This window comes from Echinops telfairi, unplaced genomic scaffold, assembly GCF_000313985.2.
Source record: "Echinops telfairi isolate 266 unplaced genomic scaffold, ASM31398v2 ScPeMD7_34;HRSCAF=130, whole genome shotgun sequence".
In the NCBI taxonomy this organism is placed as follows: Eukaryota; Metazoa; Chordata; class Mammalia; order Afrosoricida; family Tenrecidae; genus Echinops; species Echinops telfairi.
In genome coordinates, this window is record NW_022103931.1 from 81,035 (window position 1) to 103,480 (window position 22,446).

The 22,446-nt window shown below is 38.9% G+C and overlaps 1 protein-coding gene across 1 annotated transcript in view; it reads left to right on the forward strand.

The window, feature by feature from the left end:
* Positions 1-1,770: 1,770 nt before the first annotated feature.
* ATRX (ATRX chromatin remodeler) overlaps positions 1,771-22,446 on the forward strand; it is a 256,653-nt gene continuing 235,977 nt past the window's right edge. Inside the window, exon 1 of the mRNA XM_004715899.4 lies at positions 1,771-1,909. Coding sequence (XP_004715956.2) covers positions 1,890-1,909 — 20 coding nt within the window. The 5' untranslated portion in view covers positions 1,771-1,889. The remainder of the gene's footprint in view (positions 1,910-22,446) is intronic.

Below are 22,446 nucleotides of genomic sequence, written 5' to 3' on the forward strand. Positions count from 1 at the left end.
ATGGGTGTAAGATGTTGAATGGAAAATTGATCAGCTCTATAAACATTCACCCAATTCACAACAAAATGTTTAAAAAACACAAAACAATACTATATATGCCATTATTTTGTGTATACATGATCTATTCCCTAAACTCACTGCCATTGAGTCAATGCTGACTCATAGTGACCCCCTGAGACAGTAACTGTTTAAGGGAGTAGAAAGCTCAGTCTTTCTCCAGAGCAGCTGTTGGTGCTTTTGAACTGATGACCATGCGGATCCCAGCCCAATGCATAGCCACTACATAACCAGGGTTCCTTAGTCAAGTACAAAAGGACAAATGTAATAGGAGATCCCTATTGTACAAAGTCAAGAAAAGGCTTTCAAAAAAAAAAAAAAAGAAACGTTTCTTTGATAGTTACCAGGTGTAGGAGGGAAGGGAGGGTACATTTTTGACTAGAGGGTAGACAATTGTTTACTTAGGTGAAGGGGAAGGCAATATACAATAATCAGGAGGTTGAGGGGAAATGCTGGAGGCTGGGGAGGCACTGGGAGGTTTGCAAGAGTTAAAGGCAACAGAGGTAAATACTTTTACATAAACAGGCTGGGGAGGCACTGGGAGGTTTGCAAGAGTTAAAGGCAACAGAGGTAAATACTTTTACATAAACAGTCTTTCAATTAACAGTCATGGCGTAGATGCATGGAAGGACAAGCAAGTTGAACAGGTGTTGGAGAGTGGGGATATACTCATGAGTAAATATAGAGATTTGACAGTAGAAAAAATAGGTAGTATAAAAATAATGAAGATATTTAAATTAGTAACCATTAGTGTTTTAGAAAGAAGCTAGTGCTAATTATTTCTATAATGAAAATTCTAATTTACATTAAAATAATGGACTGCTCCCCCCATGGTGCAGTCTGTTTGATAGTACGTGTATTTGTGTGCCAAACCTCCTCTGTAATGATCTACAACGGTAGGTTTGTAGATCTATGTACCTTACTTCAGGATGGAGAAATGGCTGTGTGTGTACATGTGTTCTAAAGGGCAGTATTCTTTCAATATTGGCAGACTTGTACATAGATCTCGTTAGTTTTGTCATGTGTGTATTATATATGTGTATATGTATATATATCTAATGATGGGGTGCTGAATAGTAGATGAAATATCCAGAAAAGAAAAGAATTGGATTAACTTGCTATGTGAGAACACAGGAAAGAAAATATTTATGTAGGATTTTCATATTGATTAGTGGTTAAGAGTAAGCTATCTGGAGTCACGATCCTCGTCTATATGTATATTTTGCGCCTTGGTCTCTTCATCTAAAAAATGTTGGTGATAACAGTGGCTCAAAGGGTGTAAAGATTGCATGAGATAATCTGGATAACTATAATGGTGGCTTTCCAGTAGACCGTCGATAAATGTAGATTGCTTTGTCAATATGTCAAAGAAAAGATGGACCAGAAGAGCCTTTTTGAATAAAGCCAAAAGAAGCCACTGGCACTTTCAGGTCATCAGGGATTGAATTAGACCCCCTGCCAAAAGGTGGAGGGGGATCAAATGACGTCGACCGCCTTAGCAACAGGCCCCCAAAGTAGGTGAATTTGCGCAGCCAATCAGATTGTGCGCTGTGGCCGAGGGAGCCAATGGACGGCAGCAGAAGGACGCGGTAGGACGCGCCAATTCTCTAGCCCGAGCCTCGGCCCAACAAAATGGCGGCGGCGGCGGCGTCGCTTTGTTTCCGCGGATCCTGCTGCGGTGGCAGTCGGAGTGGCCTTTAAGCCGTGGGGAGGCTCCATCCCGAGCTGCAGCGACGAGGCAGGCGGGTACACTTCCACGGGACCCCGGCGCCCGGGAGCGCAGAGCGGCGCCCGACGCGTCTCCGAAGCCCACCAGGCACGGGAGCGAAAACATGACCGCTGAGCCCATGAGGTAAAGCGCAGCCCGTTTAACACCCGCCCTCGGCAGCTCGGGCCGAGGCACCTTCGAAATGGGGTGGTTACGAATGCTGCGGGGTAGGCCCGCGTGGGGTGTAGCGGAGAGAGCCCCCGTTTTCTCTCGAGGGGCGAAGGTGCTCGGGCTTTCCCGGAGCGCTCCATCCCCGGGGGCGGCGGGGCGGGTGGGGGTGGGGCGCGGCGCGGCCTGGGATGTGGTGCTCTTCGTCCATCTCCCAGCCGGGGAAGCTAGCTTGGCGTCCTCTGTTGACTCTCCGACCGCCACCGTGGGATCGAGGCAGTCCTTGCGAAGCTGTCATTCTTCTTCATCTTTGGGCCTACCGATTGCCTGGGAAGCGTTAGGGTGGGAAGCGGGGGAGGGGCGGACGGGAAGGATGTGAGATCCTGGGACTTAACTAGTGGCGATTGTACTGTTTATTGGGAGACGGGAAGGAACGGGACGGAGCCTTGCGGGATCTCCTCCCCCCACCCCCCAGGCGACCTCAGGGGATAAGCCTTTGGGAGTGGGTGGGGTAGAGGTGGAAGTGAGTGGGTGTTGCCAGGTATTTACATTTCTATTCTCCGGATTTTGGAAGAATCCTAGGGAGACTATGGAATTCTAAAGGCAAGGTTTGCTTCCAGCGCACCCTTGCTTATTACTTTTTGGGGAAGTCTACCTTTAATAGGTGGTAGGACAGATCTCAGATGGCTTCTTTATTAGGTAAGTTCCTAGTAGAAGTAATTAGACCCTATTTTCGTTTGCTTGTTTAGTTCATGAAGGGGTGGGGGCATGTTCATCAGAATGATTGGAAGTACGAATTATGGCCTGGAACATTTATTAGGATGAGGCTTTTTCTCGTGCCTCTGATTTGCCTTTTGACAGCCCCTAAAAATATGGGCATGTTCTATGAATTGTATAACTTACCCAGGTAGTTGGCCTGTTTCACAAGCAGTTTGGCGTTTGACTTTTCAGCTAGTGTTGTCATGAATTGTTAATTAAGCTACAAAATAAAATTGCAGGGAACCAGAATCAATTCGTCAGACAAAATATGCCTTTGAGTAACTATTAGGATAGCTTGTTTTCAGAGTATTTTAGTTGGACTGTAGAATTTGGGAACTAGCCAGTGATAACTTGTTTTCCACATTAACAAATAGTAGACGACAAATAGTAGATGATGTTTCCATCCCTTTAAGAAAAATATACTTTAATTTGTAGATTACAGATTTCGGGCTGGGTAAAAATTGTGACCTTGGTTTCGGAATTTATGTTAATTGGCTTAAGTACAGCAAACCTTTCTTTATGGGGCTTTGGGCCCATAAGGACTACTCAGTAAAAGTTGCTGGCCCGATATTATCAGGCTCATGCTCGTAAGCATGAAGAGTGGACCTTACAGGTAAATGCAGTCTCTAGATTTTATGAAGTTTTGCTATGTCTTAGGAAATCTGCATTTAAATCTGTAGGTTAAACATTGATTTGCTCTCTTTCTGTAAGGCGAACAAATGATGGATGCATAGAGTTTCAGAGTAGAGTTATTCATTTTATTCCATGGGCAGTTTTTCTTCCTGGTCTTGGATTTTTGTGGATCTTGTGGTAATAATAATCATGTTAGTTGTTGCCCAGTGTTTTCTGACTCGTGGACCCCAGGTATACAGAGTGGAATTGCTTCTTAGTGGTCCGTGCTGTGTGAGACCTTTGAGAAGCAGATTGCAGGCCTGCCTTTTCAGGCATTGTCTAGTGGGTTCAAGCCTCCCAACCTCTTGAGGGCTTCATTGCTTGGGCCACCTGGGGGTGCCTGTAATAATCATAGTATCTAAAGCTGAGTGCTTATTCTCCTTTATTCATGTAATCATGATTAATTTTCACAATTATGTGGGTTCCTTAAAACCCAAACCCACTGCTATTAAGTCGATTCCTACTCATGGGGTTTTGTAAATCTTTATGGGAGCAGAAAGCCTCATCCTCTTGCAGAGCAGATGGTAGGTTTGAACCACCGATCTTGCCGTTAGCAACCCATCATTTACTTGACAGTGCCACCAGGGCTCTTATCCTTTTGGATAGATACAATGTCCCCCCACCAAACCCCATTTCATAGATGAGGAGGAAACAGATCAAAGAACATGACCAAAGTTAGACAGCTGGAATTGAACTTAAAGTCTTAGCTTTAGAACTTGTTCTCAACCACAAGGCTTTGATGCCAGCTGGGTCTAGGCTGATTATGATCATTTTAATTTAGCTCAAGTGTTAGTATGGAAGAAATACATATTAGTTGCTATGGACATTATCATTGTATAATTTTAATTTACTTAATTGTTCCAGATTTCCCCCATATTAGATCTTTCCTTACAGCTACTGAAAGTAGGAATGAAGATTCATTCCAATTTTTACTGGTACTTAGGAAAAAAATAATCTAGGATTCTGTGCTGGGAAAATGGCTAAATGACTAGAAGGAGGAAAATACCAATGATCTGGCTAAATATTCTAAATAATCAAGAGTTGATTATTCAGTAACTTAATCTTTATGTTATTGTTTTTTAACATTTGTTGTTGCTTTTAAATAGGATTGGTTAGTTTCTTTAGATTTTTGGTATTAGAAAAGATGAGGCTCCGACAATTGGTAAAACTTAGCTTTATTTTCATATAAAGAGCTTGGTGTTGGGAAATTTGATGGGACCTGTTATTCTAATCCAGATGACGTCTTGATATGACAACAGTGTAACTTGGTATTACCTTTAAAGAGGCAGTTGTTTAAATTCTAAGGAAAGACTATTTTACTGAAAAAGAAAGTAAAGCCACTGCCATAGAGTTGATTCTAACTCATAGTGACCCTGTAGGAAAATAGAATGAAAAGATACTGGGATTTTTTTTCTGAGCACCCAGTTTGCAGATGACTGAAAATTTGACATCTTATTGTTTTCTCTTTTGACTCATTTTAAATTTGTTCTAGTTTTTTTTATTTTCTTTCTTTTGGCTTGAGGTTGGTTCTGTGTTTTGTTATTGTTCTTGGGCTTTTCTTTTTGTATGATTTTCTTTATATGAAATTCAGGATAGGTAAATCTGTAGAAACAGTAATTAGATTAATAGTTTCTTAGAGGAGGTTGTGGGAAAATGAGGAGTTAATGAGTACAAAAATAAGGCAAATGTTCTAAAATTGATTGTGGTGATGATTGCACAACTCAATGTGTTTAAATCATTGAATTGTAAGGTACATGAGTTATATGTCAATAAAACAGTTAAAATACATTTTTTAAAACGTGATTTTTTTCCATGAACTTTTTAAAGCGTCTGCTATATTGCCTTTTACTGCACCCAAATTAATACTCGTATGTCTAACATCTATAATAAGGAGCCCTGGTGGTATAGTGGGTTAAGTGTTGGGCTACTAACTGCAAAATTAGCACTTCTTGTCCACCATGGGAAAAAGATGAGGCTGTGTACTCCTGGAAAGATTTAGCGGCTCACAAACCCAAAAGGGCAGTTCTACTCTGTTCTATAGGGTCACCATGAGTCAGAATTGACTCCATAGCAGTGGGTTTGGGGCTTGATTATCTTTAGTGATTTTTCATACCCCTCCTCATATACCTATTAAACTATAAAGAATGTTTCTTTCTATGTGTAAACTTTCCCTTGATTTTAAAAATAATAGTGGACTTCTTTATAATATTTGTCTTTGTTTGATTGACTTATTTCACTCAGTATAATGCCTTCCAGGTCCATCCACTATTATCAGTTTTGTGGACTCTATTCTTTGACGTTGCATATGTAACACATTTTGTTTATCCTTTTATCTGTTGATAGATATTTAGGTCGTTTCCATGTCTTTGTTATTGTGAATTATACTGTGATAAACATGAGTGTGCATGTATCTATTTGTGTTCCAGCTCTTATTTTCTTTAGATCTTTGATTCATTTGAGGACTCCTGGTGGCTTAGTGCTTACATTTTGGACTGCGAATAACCTCAGGGTCAGCAGTTCGAAACCACCAGCTGCTTTGAGGGTGAAAGGTGGGACTCTGCTCTGGTAAAGAGTTAACCGTCTCAGAAACTCACAGGGCCAGTTCTACCCTGTCCTATAGGGCCACTATGAGTAGGCATTGAGTTATTTTGAGTTATTTTTATGTATTGTGTGAGGTATGGGTCCTATTTCATTTTTCTACAGATAACCAGTATTGCTAGCCCCATTCCTTAAAAAGACTTCTCTTCTCTATTTAATGAACTTTGACCCTTGTTGAAAATCAGCTCTCTGAAGGTGGGTGTATTTACATCTGGGTTCACAATTCTATTCCATTGGTCTATGTGTTTGTCATTGTACCAGGCTGTTTTGGCTACTGTGGCTGTGTAGTAGGTTCTGAGATCAGATAGTGTGAAGCCTTTTATTTTGTTGTTTTTCTTCAATAGTGCTTTACTTATCCAGGGCCTCATTCCATGTAAAATCTCCCATCTACCAATGCTGTTGGAATTTGAATTGGGATTACATTATATCTATAGATGACTTTGGGTAGTATTGACATTTTCACATAAGTATTCCTATGTATGAGTATGGTTTACTTTTAAGATGTAGGTCTCGGTTTCTTGCAGATTTTTTTTGTAATTTGCTTCGCATAGATTTTCCCCGAATGGTTTGAATTTATTAAAAAGAGTTGTGCAGGGAAGGAGGGGGAAAATGAGCAGACACCAAGGGCTCAAGTGGAAAGCGGGTGTTGTAAGAATGATGAAGCCAACATATGTACTAATGTGCTGGACACAAATGACGTATGTACAGATTGTGATGAGTTGTATGAGCCCCTAATAAAATGATTATTCAATTAAAAAAAAGTTGTGCAGTTATCGCCACAATCAATTTTAGAACATTTTCTTAATTTTTGTACTCATTATTAGCTTCCCATTTGCCCCCAATTTTTGCTGCCATAACCCTAAGAAACTAGTTACTGCCTGTAGATTTACCTATCCTGGATTACATATAAAGAAAATCATAAGAAAAGCAAAAACAACCCAACAGAAATAACACCATAAAATACAGAAAAACCTCATTCCAGAAGAAAGCAGAAAATAATGAAAAATGGATCAGAAGGGAAAACAAATGATTATGTTAAAATTAACCTAAATATATCTGCATCAATTCACTTTCTGATGCATTCTGACTGAAAGTACAGCTATAAACATTGCTAGTCACTGGTCAGAGGGAATTCAATGGAGGCTTAATCCGAGTAACCTGTTATCCATACCCTTCTGCAAACTGTGCTCAAAAACTAATCAGTTCCCGCTTCGGATATTAGATTCTATTGTTTACAGACTGAATCACACAAGCTGGTGTGCTTGTTTCCCTGTCGGCTTTGGCTGTCACCTCACTTAGATGACTATTTGTTACAAGACACGCTTTTAAGACCCCAGGCACTATTCTTTCTATAGCCAGGCACCACCCACTTGCTTCACCCACTTTGCTATAGAACTCACATCTACAGCGGTCCTTTCATGAGCAGGACTGCATCATAAGAACTGATTTTTTAATGATGAGGTCAATGAATATACAAATGTGCTTGACACAATTGATGTATGTATGCATTGTGGTAAGAGTTGTATGAGCCCCTAATAAAACGATAAAAAAAAAAAGATTCACAGCCTCGGAAACCCCCGTGAGCACTTCTACTCTAGCTATCCCAAGTCACATTCAAATAAAAGCGACAAAGATTCTTTTAACGCAACCCCCCCCCTCAAAAAAAATAAAAACCTTATTTTTTTTCAGGTTAGGGCTTATGGTTAAGTGGGAGCTAAGATATATATATATGTATTCCTGGTCCACTTTAATGGTAGCATTACCCGCTTTTTGAGAGATAATATAAGTAACCTCCACAGGGCCTTTGGTAATTCTAATAATAATATTGTTGAACTAGTCAGTGGTATAAGATTTAAACTAGTATTGAGATAAAAGGGGATATTCATATATGGGGAAGCATTTTAGACTAAAATACATAGGGTGTTCACTTACGTCTATTAAAAAAACCTTCCTGAATCCTGTTTAAGAAAAGAATGAGGGTTCAATAAGACTCATTTGCAAAAATATGCATACAGAACTAAAACATTTTTAAAAGCTAAGAAAACACGAAAGTGGAAAATATATGATAGTCTTAAGTTGCTTATTATTGGGCAACTGCAAAAGCAAAAAGTTTGAACCAAAGTCCAATGACTTTTAAATCCAAGACAGTGAGGTAGCAGTCCTCCTCTTAAATTAAGGCATTACAGCTTGAAGTCCAAGGGAATGTATCATTTCTTTAGTCTGCAAGAGGTTTGTTTAAGGTAAAGTTTGGTTCATGTAGTGGGTTTTTCAACTCATCCTTCTGTTGTGTCCTATGTAGTGTGCTACACACCCCCACAAGTCCAAATAGGCTGGGTTGCCAATGCGGAAAAGAAACTAGGTTAAAAATGCATGACTAACCATATAGTATTGGGCTGATACTCCCCCATGGGGTCCATAAAAGTAATATCAAGCCCCCCCCCACAGTGAGTTTTATATTGCTTTCACTAGCAGTGTATGAGAGTTCAAATATCTCAGAACTCTCAGCTTTTGTTCTCTATTTTTTTGAATTGGACTATTGTTACGGTGTATTGTTTTGACTTGTATCTTCTGGATGAGCACGTTTTCATGTGTTGAGATCTTGCAATATTCTATAGATTTTAGAGATTAGTCCTTTGTTGTGTCATTGCTAAACATATGGGGTGAGGTACTGGTCCTGTTCATTCTTCTGTGGCTGGAAATCCAATTTTTCCAGCACCATTTGTTGAAGAGGGTGGCTCTTTCCCATGCATGTGTTTTTGCCCTTTGTTGAAAATCAGTTCTCTGTAGGTGGATGCTTTTATTTCTGGGTTTTCTATTTTGTTCCATTGGTCTGTGCACTCATCATTGCACCAGGACCTGGCTGTTTTTAATTACTGTGGCTGTGTAATACGTTTTGAGGTCCGGTAGTTTAAGGCTTCCCATTTACTCTTCTTTTGGGGGAGTGCTTTGCTTATCCTTGGTCTCTTCCTCTTCATATGAAGTTGGTAATTTATCCATTTCTTTAAAAATGAAGTTGCGATTTGGATTGAAATTGCATTGTATTTATAAACCGCTTTAGGTAGTATTGACATTTTCATGCTATTAAGTCTTCCTGCCCATTAACACAGGATATTCTTCCATTTGTGTAGACATCTTGGTTTCTTATAATAATGTCCTGTAGTTTTCTTTGTGCAAGTATTTGGTTTCTTTGGTTAGGTTTATTACTAGGTATTTGATCCTTTGTGAAGTTCTCTTTCTTTTTTTTTACTTTTGGTAAACTTGCTAATGTTTTTATTTATTTTTTAAAAATCATTTTATTAGGGGCTCTTACAACTCTTATCACAATCCATATACATATCAATTGTGTAAAGCACATTTGTACATTCATTGCCCTCATCATTCTCAAAACATTTCCTCTCCACTTAAACCCCCGGCATTAGGTCCTCATTTTTCCCCATGTGAAGTTTTTTTGATGTCTGTTAGGAGCATTCTTCATTGACATATAGGAATCCACCTTGATGTCTGCTTGTTAATCTTGTATCCTGCTATTTTACCAAATCCTTCGATTGCTTCAAATAGTCCTTTTGTGGAGTCTTTGGAGTTCTTTCTATCTAAAATCATATCTGTACATAGCAAGAGCTTCACTTTTTCTTGCCCAGTTGTGTTCCCTTGATTTCTTTCTGTTGTCTAATGATTCTGGCTAGGTCTTTTAACACAATGTTGAATGTGGTGATAGGGGACATCCTTATCTAATTTCCTTTTTTTTTTTAGGTGGGGGGATGCTTCCAGTTTTTTTTTCCCTGTTGATGTTGGCTGTTGGGTTTTTGTATATGGCCTTTATAATGTTGTGAGAGCCGATACTAAGGACTTAAGTAGAAAGAAAATGTTTTGAAAATGATGGCAACAAATGTACAAATGTGCTTGACACAATGTATGTATGTATGTATGTATGTATGTATTGTGATATGAGCTGTATGAACCCCCAATAAAATGATTTAAAAAAAGAAATTTAAACCGTATCCCTGTTTTATTGAGTGCTTTTATCAGATATGGGTGTTGAATATTTTAAATGCATTTTCTGCATCAATTGATATGATTGTGTGCTTTTTAATTCTTTGTCTTGTTTATGTGGTGGTTTACATTAATTGTTTTTCCAATGTTAAACTATACTTGCATTCCTGGTATGAATACTACTTGGTCTTGAATTATTTTTTGATAAATGTTGTTAGATACTGTTGGCTAGAATTCAACAGAATTCAATTCCTGCTTTTTTTTTGACTTCTGCTTTTTTGTGTGACTACCACTGGCTTGTTAAGTTTTTCTTAATGCTTTGATCTTTAGTTCATTTTTGTCTTTGAGTGTAAGGTGTATCTCTTGTAGGCAGAATATTGATAAGTCTTGTTATCTAATTCAGTTTGGTACTTTCTGTCTCTTGATGTATTTAATCCATTGACTTCAATGTTATTTTTTGGAGAACCTCTTAAATTTATTCTGAAGTGTGAAACAAGGAACCAATGGGGTTTGCGCTTTTAAAAATCCAGTAAAAATTAAGCAAGCTATATACCTTAAACTGTGTACCTTAAACTATGTTACAAAAGCACGTTTTTACAACGATTGCAGGAAGAGATTAGATGATGTTGCAGTGATCACAGGATATGAGTGATCTTTGAAAACAATGTCACAAAGATAGGCAGGCTTTGCAGTGATCATAGGAAATTATCTATACTTCCGCTTTTTCCCCAGAGGTCATTAGACCACTATACCCTGAAGCTACTTGTACCCTTGCAGGGATGCTGCTGTGTTTGGCTTTAAAACTACTTATCTTAATTGCCTTACTTACCACATTCCTGAGTTGAAACATACTTACTGATTGAGCTTAAAAGGAATTTTTACTGCAGGGGAAAGGGCTCTTACATTTTCTTCTGTAAATATATATGTTAAAAATATTTTAAGTATATATTCATAATTTTATTGGCATATACTTCATATATCTGTAATTTAATCATTCAGTCATATTCAGAAGAGTTATAAAATCATTACCACAATTTCGGAACATTTTTTTCTTATGCTCATTGTACTTAGGGTTTCAATTTCCCCCATCCTCCTATGTCATGTCCCTAGGTAATTCTTAATTTAGTCTATAGGTTTACCTACCCTGGATTTCATATAGAGAAAATTATGCAAAACAGAAACAGGAATCATGCAAACTAAAAATCCGACCACAATGACTAGACAAAACATAGAAAACCTTCAATAAAAAGAAAGCAGAAAATATTCAAAATCGAAACAACTTTAAAATGGGTCAAAAGGGAGCTCAAATGATAAGGTATCATATTGTAACCTAACCACGTCTGCCATGATCAGCTTTACAGTGCTGTCTGATAGCAAGGTTATTCACATCTTTGAACTGGGTTCAGAAGGGATTCACCAGAGCCTTAGTCCACACGGGGCTGTTTTTGCTTTTTTCTTGATTGCCCCCCCCCCCACATGTGTACTGTGATTGATTGCTGCTTCTGTTGCATTGTGGTAGATATTAGTGGTGTGTGGCCTGCAGTGTCCTGTGGGGGTACTTGTCTCTGTCAAGTGGGTGTGAGACTGTTTAGATAATGGCAAAAAAAGGGCAAAATAGGGGCTGTATGAAAGGAACAAGAGAGTTAGTAAAACAAGGAAAACTGGAGAGAGAAGAGAAAAGGGAACAAAAATCGAAAGGAAGGAAAGAAAAGAGAAAGAAAAAGCTTGTGTGGGCGGGTCTGCTGGGGCGGGGTTGTGTGTGATAGGAAGTATATAAGGGGAAAAAGCTGGAAGTAGCGCTGCCTGTATTGAGATGTCCTGCACTGGCAAGTACAGGTGGAGAGAGGTGCGGGGTGAGGAATAAAGGGGAAAACCCCCAGAGTGCTGCTTAAAAAGGGATGTGCCAGTCAGAGATCCCAGTGAAGGGTGAGAGTGGTTGCAGGGCCTGTGGCAGCAGTCGGGGTGGTGTAGGGGAATTTCTCAGAGCCAAGTAGGTGGTCGGGACCTCATGCTGAATAGCCAGGGAGATCTCTATCCACATAGGTCCACTATTGGCTGTAGAGATAGGAACTATAGCCTGGAAGGGTGGAGGGATTAGGAGCAGGGAAGAGTTGTTCTATGATGGTGGACAGTGGGAGGTGAAGTGCTCCATGGGAGTAGAAGCCTATGGAGCGTCTGGTGGTTTCAAACTTCTGACCTTGTTCAACTCAGCCCAGCACGTAACCACTATACCACCAGGGTTCCCTTCGCACTGGGTGAAGGAAATGGAAAAAACGTGACTTGTGTGGGGCATGCATGCATGCTATCTGTGGCTGGTCTTGTGGCAAGGAGAAGGTAGGAAGTACGAGGACAAAAGCCAAGGAGGGCTTCTTCACTGAGCAGCCTGCTTGGTCTGTTATCTCTGCAGTGCCTTCATAGGCTGTAGAGATGAGTGTGCATGGGAGAGGAGGAGAGTGCCTTTTTGAAATTCCCTTTGTTGGTGTAGACTAGGAATCTGATTTCTGTATCTTGATCCTGTATCCTTTTAGTTCCCCATAGCTTTCTTGTGAAATCTTAGGTATTTTATTTATATAGGATCATATAATCTGTGACTAGGGATAGTTTTACTTCTTTACTAATTTGAACGCCCCCTGTTTCCATTTCTAACCTTATTGCTTTAACTAGGACTTCCAATACAATGTTCAGCAAGTGTGGTGGTAGAGGGCATCTAAGTCTGGTTCTTGATCTGTAGGGGATACTTTCATTCTCTCTTTCTCTTGAGGATTATCTTGGCTGTTGGTTTTGTCTAAAAGCCCTTCTCATGTTGAGAAAGTGCCTTTCTGTTCCTATTCTGCTGAGACTTTAAAGATCTGGAATGGGCATTGGATTTTATCAAATGTGTTTTCTGTACCAATTGAGATTATCAGGTACTTCTTTTGTTTAAATTTTGTATTGGATAAGGTATATTGATTTTCTAGTGTTGAATTATTCTTTTGAATTCTACTTGTTGTGTTGTATGGTTTTTTGATATGCTGGGTACATCTATAGGCTAGGATTTTGTTGAGACTTTGCATCTATATTCTTCAGGGATATTGGTTTGTAATTTCCTTTCTTGTGGTATCTTTGCTTGAATTTGTTAATCAGGGTTTTGCTAGCTTCATAGAATGAATTAGAGTATTCCTTCCATTTATGTACTCTGAAATAGTTTGAGTAGTAATAGTCTTCTGTGAATGTTTGGTAGAATTCTTCAGAGAAGTCATCTGGTCCAGGACTCATTTTTCCTATTGGAAGCTTTTTTGTTTTTAACCTCTTAACATTTCTTTGGCTATGGATCTATTAAAATTTTTTTAACAGTTTTATTAGCATTTCATCCACATGTCATACAATAATTCAATCATATCAAGAAGAGTTGTACAGTGATCACCACATTCATTTCTAGACATTTTCTTCTTCCTTGTGCTCATTGTTATTCATGTAATGATATTTTTTTCTAATTGTGTCAGAAATATATGGAACAGAAGGGGAAACCGATCACAGTGATCTACATATAACCCCTCCCTGGGGGCCCGGACAACAGAAAAGTGAAAAAAATTTTTATAAATTATCAAGGGTTCATGAGGGAGGGAGGGAAAATGAGCTGATACTAAGGGCTCAAGTAGAAAGAAAAGAAAGAAAATGTTTTGAAAATGATGATGGCAACAAATGTACAAATGTGCTTGACACAATGGATGTAGTATGTATGGATTGTGATAAGAGCTGTACGAGCCCCAGTAAAATGGTTTTTAAAATATGGAACAGAACATTTTCCAATTCCGCAATTTCTACATGTATAATCCAGTGCCATTGATTATACTCTGTGATATATAACCATTATTGATACCTTTTTCTAAACGATTCCACCATAATGAACATAAACTCAATGCCTTCTAAGCACACAACTCTTTCTTTTACTCATGGTAACCATTGGTCAAGTTCTTGTTTTGAGTAGTTTTCTTGATACACTACTCACATATTAAACACTTTCATGGTTAAATCGCTTTTAAAAATAGTTGTATATTCATCATCACAGTCCGTTCTAGTGCTCCCTCCCCCCTCTATTCAAATATTCTAACTTAGTTTGTCTTTAGGTATTGTGCTTCCTGAAAATTTTCCATTTTCAAATTTGATGGATTATGACGTTTTGTTTTTGGTTAGTTTGGTCAGTCTGTTGTCAATTGTATTGATATTTTCTTTTCTTTTTTTATATTGATGTTTTCAAAGAACCAACTTCTGGTCTTGTTGATCTCTATTTTGTTCTGTTCTATTTTATTTATTGTGTAATCTCTATTTCCTTTCTTCTGGTGAATGTGACTTTTGCTCAAAACCTCTATTTGTTCAAGCTGTAGGGTATATGGTTTGACTTTGTTTGCTTTTTTGTTGTTGTTGAGTGAATTGCTGTAAATTGCCCTCTGAGGATTGCTTTTGCTGTGTCACAAGAGTTTTGGTGTGTCATGTTTTTATTTTCATTGAATTGTATGAATTTAAAATACACAACTTGGATTCATTCTGTTAGTACTTTTTAAGCAAGCTGTTAACTCAGTTTCCATGTATTTAATTTTCCCCCTATGCTTCCTCTTACCGGTTTCTATGGTTAGAGAGTTGTGATCAAAGCAAATGCTTTGAATTATTTCTATGTTCTGGCTTTTCTTGAGGCTTGTTTTGTGACCTAAAATGTGGTATTGGAGAATGAACCATGTCTGTTGGAAAATAGCATATACTTTGCTGCTGTTGGGTTGAATGTTTTGTATCTGAGATCAAGTTGATTGGTTTTATCATTACCTACTCTTGTTTCTTGTTGACTTCACTGAAAGTGGTCTGATATGGGGGAGGGTGTTCTGCCAGATGTTAGACCTCAGGTGCCAGCTGGCTGTAGGGAGTAGGAGGCCCTACTGATCTGCAAGTCCTCGATGTAGGTACCTAGGTGTAGCTGTTAGTGCCTATAGTTCGTGAACACGTGGTACTGGTGACTGGAATGCAGGAATAGGTACTGTTGTTCTATGGATCACTGGGTCCCTGGCACAAATTGCTAAGGGGCAAGTGTCATTGATGCCTGTGTCCCTAGCTTGGGGCCTTGGAGTGGGGTGGTGATGGGTGCTTTTGGATTACGATAATGTGCAGAGGAGGGGGATATGTTCAGGAGTCCAGAGGAGGGCACTGTTGGTCTGTGGGTCATGAGCATGGGATTTGGGCGTGTGAGGTAAGTGCAATAAACTTTCAAAGGGTGGGAAGGGAAACACTCCTGGCTCTGGAGGTGCTTCCAGAGTTAGTTTTGCTTGGTGCACCAGTTACGGGGGCTTTGGAAGGGAATGCTTTGTCTTTATATGGCTGCACAGCTACCACATTGGGGTCTGTAATTCTCCATGTCCATTGTTGTTGTACAGTCTGTTGTTAATACTTGGTGCTTATTCGGATTCTGTAGTCTTTCTTTGAATGCTCAGGGTTCCAACTTCAACGTCTGACACTGCTAGGAACTACCTACATTCTATGGGTGAGGAGACATCAGTTGTGTCCTCCCTATGTGTCAGTGGGCACTCAGCAAAGGCTGGACATAGGGGGAGAGGGGTAGGACAAATAGTGGCTTGGGCTTAAGGTAACCACACAGGCCAACTTCAGCTACCTCCAGACCAGTGACAGCAGCCCTTCTCCAGCTGACTGGGTGTCTGCCTCTACAGACTCTGGGCCTTCCTACTTCCTGGAAACGCAGATCCTGTGGGTACCTCTGCATTTCTAAGGAGCCTAACACCCACCATGCGAAGAAGCATCCAGGGTGGGGAGCAAGATGGACAAGCCAGGTCAGCTGCTTTGTCTCCTACCCTGGTCCAATCCACTTGCCTTTTTTTTTTTAGCGTTTGTTATAAGAGGCTTATACTACCATCTTGGACTGTTTCCTGGTGTGTTTTTAAAGTGAGGTCATACATTATATGTCTTCTTGTGATTGCTTTCAGTCAACATAATGTCTTTAAGCTTTATTCATATTGAAGCATGTATCAAGACTTGAATTTTCTTTCTTTTATTTTCCCCAGCCTTGAATTTTCTTATTGAGTAGTATTTCATTGCTTGTAAAGGTAGTCCTAGACTTTTACCTATTTAAATTACAAGGAACTGCTCTTAGTCCATAAGAGTATCTGGTACATTGCATCATTCTGAGAGAAAGTTTTAGAAAAATCCATTAAGGGAATTTCTAAGTTATCTCTTATCATCTTATCAGAATATTTAGATGGAAAAATCATTCATATAGAAAGAACTCAAAATTTAGAAATTGACACTGGCCATGTAGAATAATAGCTCATAGGTCACTAACATGAGGAATTTGCATATTAGAACTTAATGGATTTTGAGGAGGAAAGAAATGCTGAGAAAAATATGAGGAAGGAGAGATGGTATAAAAAAATTTACAGGGAAAGGATTAGCTGAAGTTTAGTTGCTTGAAACCATGAAAAGCCGATCATTTTGCTCAAGTTGATAGGTAGATTTAGGATGAAATGATATGTTGCCATGAATAAATGAAGAAAAAAAATGGACCGAGCAGACTATTTTTCTTATTAGAAATACCATTCCTTAGGAATACTCCAGTATCTTCACAAGTGTAGCTATTCCCATAGCTGACAAGGTACAGATGTTGTCTAACTCTTCAACATCAGAGTAAATTTTTATGATTTTTGTATTTTTATGCATGTATGTATATGTATTGAAATATATCTGTAAACCTATATATGATGTTTCCAAGTCCCAAAATAACTAACCCAAACCAATCCAAACTTACTGCCATCGAGTTATTGCTGACCCATAGGGACCTTGTGGATTTCTGAGATTGTAACTGTGTAGGGAAGTAGAAAGGTCAATCTTACCTCTGAGGAGCTGCTGGTGATTTTGAACTTGCAAGCATGCGGATCGCAGCCTACTGATTGACCAGGGCTCCAAATATAACTAAAGATAGTGATAATAAAAAGCAATATTATAAAAACGTAAAAAGAAGGAAATCAGGTGTTCGATTTATGACACAACTGACAACAGTCATCAGAAGAGGACAACATTGCAAATTGGGCACCACCTTAATATACCATATTTTGTTCATTTGCCTGATGATCAATATTTAGGTTATTTCCACTTTTGGTTGTAAATAGTGCTATAATGAATCTGCATTTAAATCTTTTGGATATATATCTAGGAGTGAAATTTCTTCCCTACACAGTAGTTTTATTTTTATTTATTTAAAACATTATTTTATTGGGGGCTCTTATAGCTCTAATCGCAATTCATCCATCCATCCATCCATCCATCCATCCATCCATCCATCCATCCATTGTATCAAGCACATTTGTACATTTGTTGCCATCATTATTCTCAACATTTTCTTTCTACTCGAGCCTTTGATACTAGCTCATACCCCCTCCCTCCCTCCCTCCCTCACGAACCCTTGATAATTTATAAATTATTTTTTTCATGTGCTACACTGACCAATGTCTCCCTTAATCCACTTTTCTGTTGGCTATCCCCCAGGGAGGGGGCTATATGTAGATCATTGTGATTGATTCTCCCTTACTCCCCCCACCTTCCCCGTACCTGTGTTTCCAGCTCTTATCTGTACCAGTGTACATGTTCTGGTCTAGCCGGTGTTGTAAGGTAGAATTGGGATCATGATAGTGGGGTGGGGGGGGGGAGAAAGCATTAAAGAACTAGAGGAAAGTTGTATGTTTCATGGGTGCTATATTGCACCCTGACTGGCTTATCTCCTCCCGTGACCCTTCTGTAAGGGGATGTCCAGTTGTCTACAGATGGGTGTTGAGTCCCACTGCACACTCCCCCTCATTCACAATGATAGGATTTTTTGTTCTTTGATGCCTGATACCTGATCCTATCAACACCTTGTGATCACAAAGGCTGGTGTGCGTCTTCCTTGTGGGCTTTGTTGCTTCTCAGCTAGATAGCCGCCTATTTATCTTCAAGCCTAAAACCCCAGACACTCTATCTTTTGATAGCCAGGCACCATCAGCTTTCTTCACCACATTTGCTTATGCACCCACTTTGTCTTCAGCGATTGTGTCAGGAGGTGAGCATCGTGGAATGCCAGGTTGACAGAACTACGTGTTCTTGTGTTGAGGGAGTACTTGAGTAGAGGCCAATGTGCATCTGCTGCCTTAATACTAAATGCATATTTTTATGTACATAAATCTATTTCCCCATCCTCGTATATAAATATATTTACATATATACATGCGTGTAGTTAGATCTCTGTAAATGCCCTTTGCCTCCTAGGTTTTTCCTCTATTTCCTTTTAGTTTCCTCTACTCCCACTATCAATCATGTTCAGCCTTTATTTGGGTTTCAGTAATTCCCCTCGGTTACATTACCCTTGATCAAGCCCTACCAGGCCTCCTACACCTTCCTCACCATCAGTTTTAAGTCAGTTGTTCATGGATTCTCCTCTTATGTATCTATTTATATTCTTAAGTTTTGGGATAAATGTTTTATTTTTTATTTTGGTAAGTACTTTTTAAGGTTCACTTTGAGCCAAGACATTATTTATACAAGAATTTCTTAACTTTTACACTTGATATTTTAGGTTGGATAATTCTTTGTGGCAGGCTGTCCTCTACTCATTAGATGTCAGTACCATCTCCACACTCAAATTTTAACAATCAAAAATGTCTCCAGGCATTGCCAGATGTTCAAAAATGGTGGGGCCGCCAGTGGGGTAGAGCATTATAGCCTTTAAAAAATATTGTAAATTGTATGACAGTTTACAGAGCAAATCAGTTTTCCATTCAACAATTCATACACATTTTGTTTCATACTGTTGATTGTAATTCACACAGTGTAACATCTCTTATCCCATTCCCTTCTTGTGATTCCTTCGTATCCCATTTCTTCCTGTCTCCATTCTTCCCTCTTCCTGTTGTTCTGCCTTTTGGACTTTGTCCTTAGGCAAATGCAATCCATCTGATCTCAAATAGTTAATTATTTTAAGGAATGTATACATTATCTAGAGTTCTTGTTCACCTTATCAAACCAAATTCATTGCCATGGAGCCATACCAACTCATATCTACCATATAGGACAGGGTAGAATTTAGTTTCTGAGACTGTAATTCTTTTTTAAAATTTATCATTTTATTGGGAGCTTACAAATAAAACATTTCATAGTTCAGTCACATCAAGCAGTATTGTGCGATTACTACCACAACCAGCTGGAAAACATTTTCTCGAACCTCCTTGATAGCAGCTCCCCTTTACCCCACCCCCAGGGCCCCTGTTTATTTATTTATTTATTTGCTTATTTATTTATCCTATAAGTTTTTTTGCCATGTCTTACATAATCCAATATATCCATTCACATACAATTCTGTTGTTTAATACAGTCTTCTATGCTATCAGCTCCCTATTGCCCCCTCAATCCCTTCCTATACCCTCAGGGAACTATTATTTCTATTACTATTCCTGAAATGTTATCTATCTTGATTTTCATGTACCGAATGATCTTAGTTATATAAATGAACATATGGAAATCTAACATGATTAATGAGGTAAAACAAATAACAAACATAATAGTAAGCCGAGGAAATATTAAAGAACCAGATGATGGTTATATGGTTCATTAGTATTATACCACCCTCTGTATTTATTATCCCTTCTGTATGGCCCTTCTGAGAGGGCCTGTCCAATTATCTTACTGGTGGGTTTTGGGTCTCCACTACATCCACACCCTTTCTCCTCGATTTAGTTGCTTGTTTTGAACTTCTGATACCTCTTCCTGTTGACACCTCATGATCACACTGACTGATATGATTTTCTATGTGGGCTGTCTTCCTTCCCTGCTAGATTGCCGCTTGTTTGACTACGCGTCTTTAAAAGACTCCAGATGCAGAGGGCCTTCCTGGATGTCCGTGCACAGTGCTGGTCTCTGGCTGGTGCTGAGAGGAGGGCAGTGGGGGTGGGGGGTGGGGGGGACAAGAGGAGCATTCTCACTAAGTGAGTTCTTTGTGTTGTGGTGTCAGCTTTACATCTCCAAAGTGACAGCTTTCACGGGAATGCCCTGTTTATTTGCAAGGAATGATGATCTATGTTCCCTTTGTAAATGAGAGAGAATATTGTAAGTCTTTTTATGAAATCATGTAAAGATGTATATTGTATTTTTGGAACATGTTATAGATCATGGATATATTGTTTAATAAATAAAGTATTTTTTTGAAAAAAAAAATAAAAAAAAATAAAAGACTCCAGATGCTATATCTTTTAGTAGTCGGGCACCATCAGCTTTCTTCACCACATTTGCTTATGCACCGATTTTGCCTTCAGTGATCATGTCATGCAGCCGAGTATCATACAATGTCACATTAATAACAAACCGTTCTTGTATTTAGGTACAGTTTAAGTAGAGGTCCAAAGTCCATCTGCTTCCTTGTTGCATTTGCTCATATATACATTTACAAAGACTTATATATTTATATATACATATATAGTTTTCCTTCTTTCCTCTTTTTTTCCTCCTGCCTTACTATTATGTTCACCCATTATTGATCTCATTAATTCCTCTCTCATACAATTCGATTGATGAAGCACAATCAGAAAAGCTCCACTCTCCGCACCATCAATTTTCGAACACTTCCTGTTCTCCTGTAACCGTCATTATTGGTTCACCGCTCACCTCTCCCTGCCTCATTTCCACCCCCCCACCCCCTCCCACCCCCGGCCAGGAACTATTTGTCTAGTCGCTCTCTGTAAGATTGTCTATCCTGCCTATTTTGTATAGATAAGCGTGTAGAGATACAAGCTAAGAGCTGAGGGAGAACAGCAAAATTGTCATAGAGAATTGAAAGGATTTAGTGAAGTAGGAGATGACTGATTTTAGTTTGGTGTTATAATAACAATGTAATATATTGGTGATTAAAGAGGGGGAAATGTTCTGTGGTGGAAAGGCAATGTCTAGAGACATTCATTGGTAGAAGAGCTCTTGAGTGCAGGAGGAAGAGAAAGACATTAAGTAGATAGGAAAGGTTACAGAGTCCTTAAGGAGGATAAAAGGGAAGGAATGGTGAGTTAAGGGCAGATTTCACTATAGGATTTTAAAACATTCCTTTGTTTGTTTATATTTAAATTTAGTGTTACTTCTGTCTGTCTGAATGATCCAGACATACTAAAATACAAAAAGCAAACAAATCCTCACCTTCCTCTTTGCTATGATTTTTCAGAAATTGTGGTAATAACATACATAGCAAAATGTTTACCATTTCAGCAGTAGTGAAGGGAGTGCATCGGTGTCTTGTTTGTCAGTCTTCTTTTAACCATTTTATTGGGGGCTCATACAGCTCTTATCCCAATCCATCCATCCACCCACCCACCCATCCATCCATCCATCCATCCATCCATCCATCCATCCATCCATCACATTTGTACATTTGTTGCCATCATCATTGTCAAAACAGTTTCTTTCTACTTGAGCCCTTGGTATCAGTTCCTCATTTTTAATTTCCTGTTTTCATTCCACTTTTTCTTCTACTCCTTGTGAACTTAGTCCTTGGGCAAGTTTTAAGCTGTGTTTACCTCATTAGTGTTATTGTTACACTTATAGACCTGCGTGTTGTTTAACTGAAAAGTGAGCCGTGAGGTGAGTTCTTTTCCAGACCTAAAGAGTGATTAAGGGCCACACTCTCAAGGATTCCAATAATCTCTGATGCCTGATTCTGATCTTTGTGATTTTGAGTTTTGTTTCATATTTTTTACCCATTCTATCCAGGACCTTCTACTGTGGTCCTTTTCAGAGCAGTTGGTAGTGGTAGCAGGGCATCCTCTATTTTTTGTGGTCTCAGGGTCATAGAGATTGATGCATGTGTGGTCCATTAGTCCATTGGACGAATTTGTTGATTCAGGAGTTTTTTTGTTGGGAGGTTTTGAGTACTGGTAAGTTACTTTTCACTTCTTATGTGTCTACAGGAACTTTCTATTTCCTCTTGAATTAATTGTGAAAGTTATGTGCATCCAAGAATTTGTCTATTCTAGTTTGTCCAGTGTGTTGCCATATAATTGTTCACTATATTCTGTTGTTATCGATTAATTTAATGTTCCTCAAAAATAGGTGTTATGAATCATAACCTTTATGCCTATGGTTATGATCCCATTGGGAATTGGTTGCTTTGGTTATGTTACTAAAACCCGATTTAGCATAGGGTTATCTTCTGAGATATAAAAGAGATTCAATAAGGGAGCTGAGAAGTGATATGGTTAACATAAATGTGGAGGTACATGGAACCTTTTAAACAACCAGGAAGCAGAACTTAGGAGAAATGGACCTTCCTCCAGAGCCTGCAGAGAGAAAGTCTCCTCTTAGAGCTAGCATTCTGAATTTGAACATCTAGTCTTCTGAACTGCGAGAAAATTTATGTTTGTAAAAGCCATCCAGTTTTGATTGCTTCCATTTTAACAGTACTGGCTAACTATGGCATCTTTCATAATTTTCTTTTTTTCTCTTGGGTTAATTAT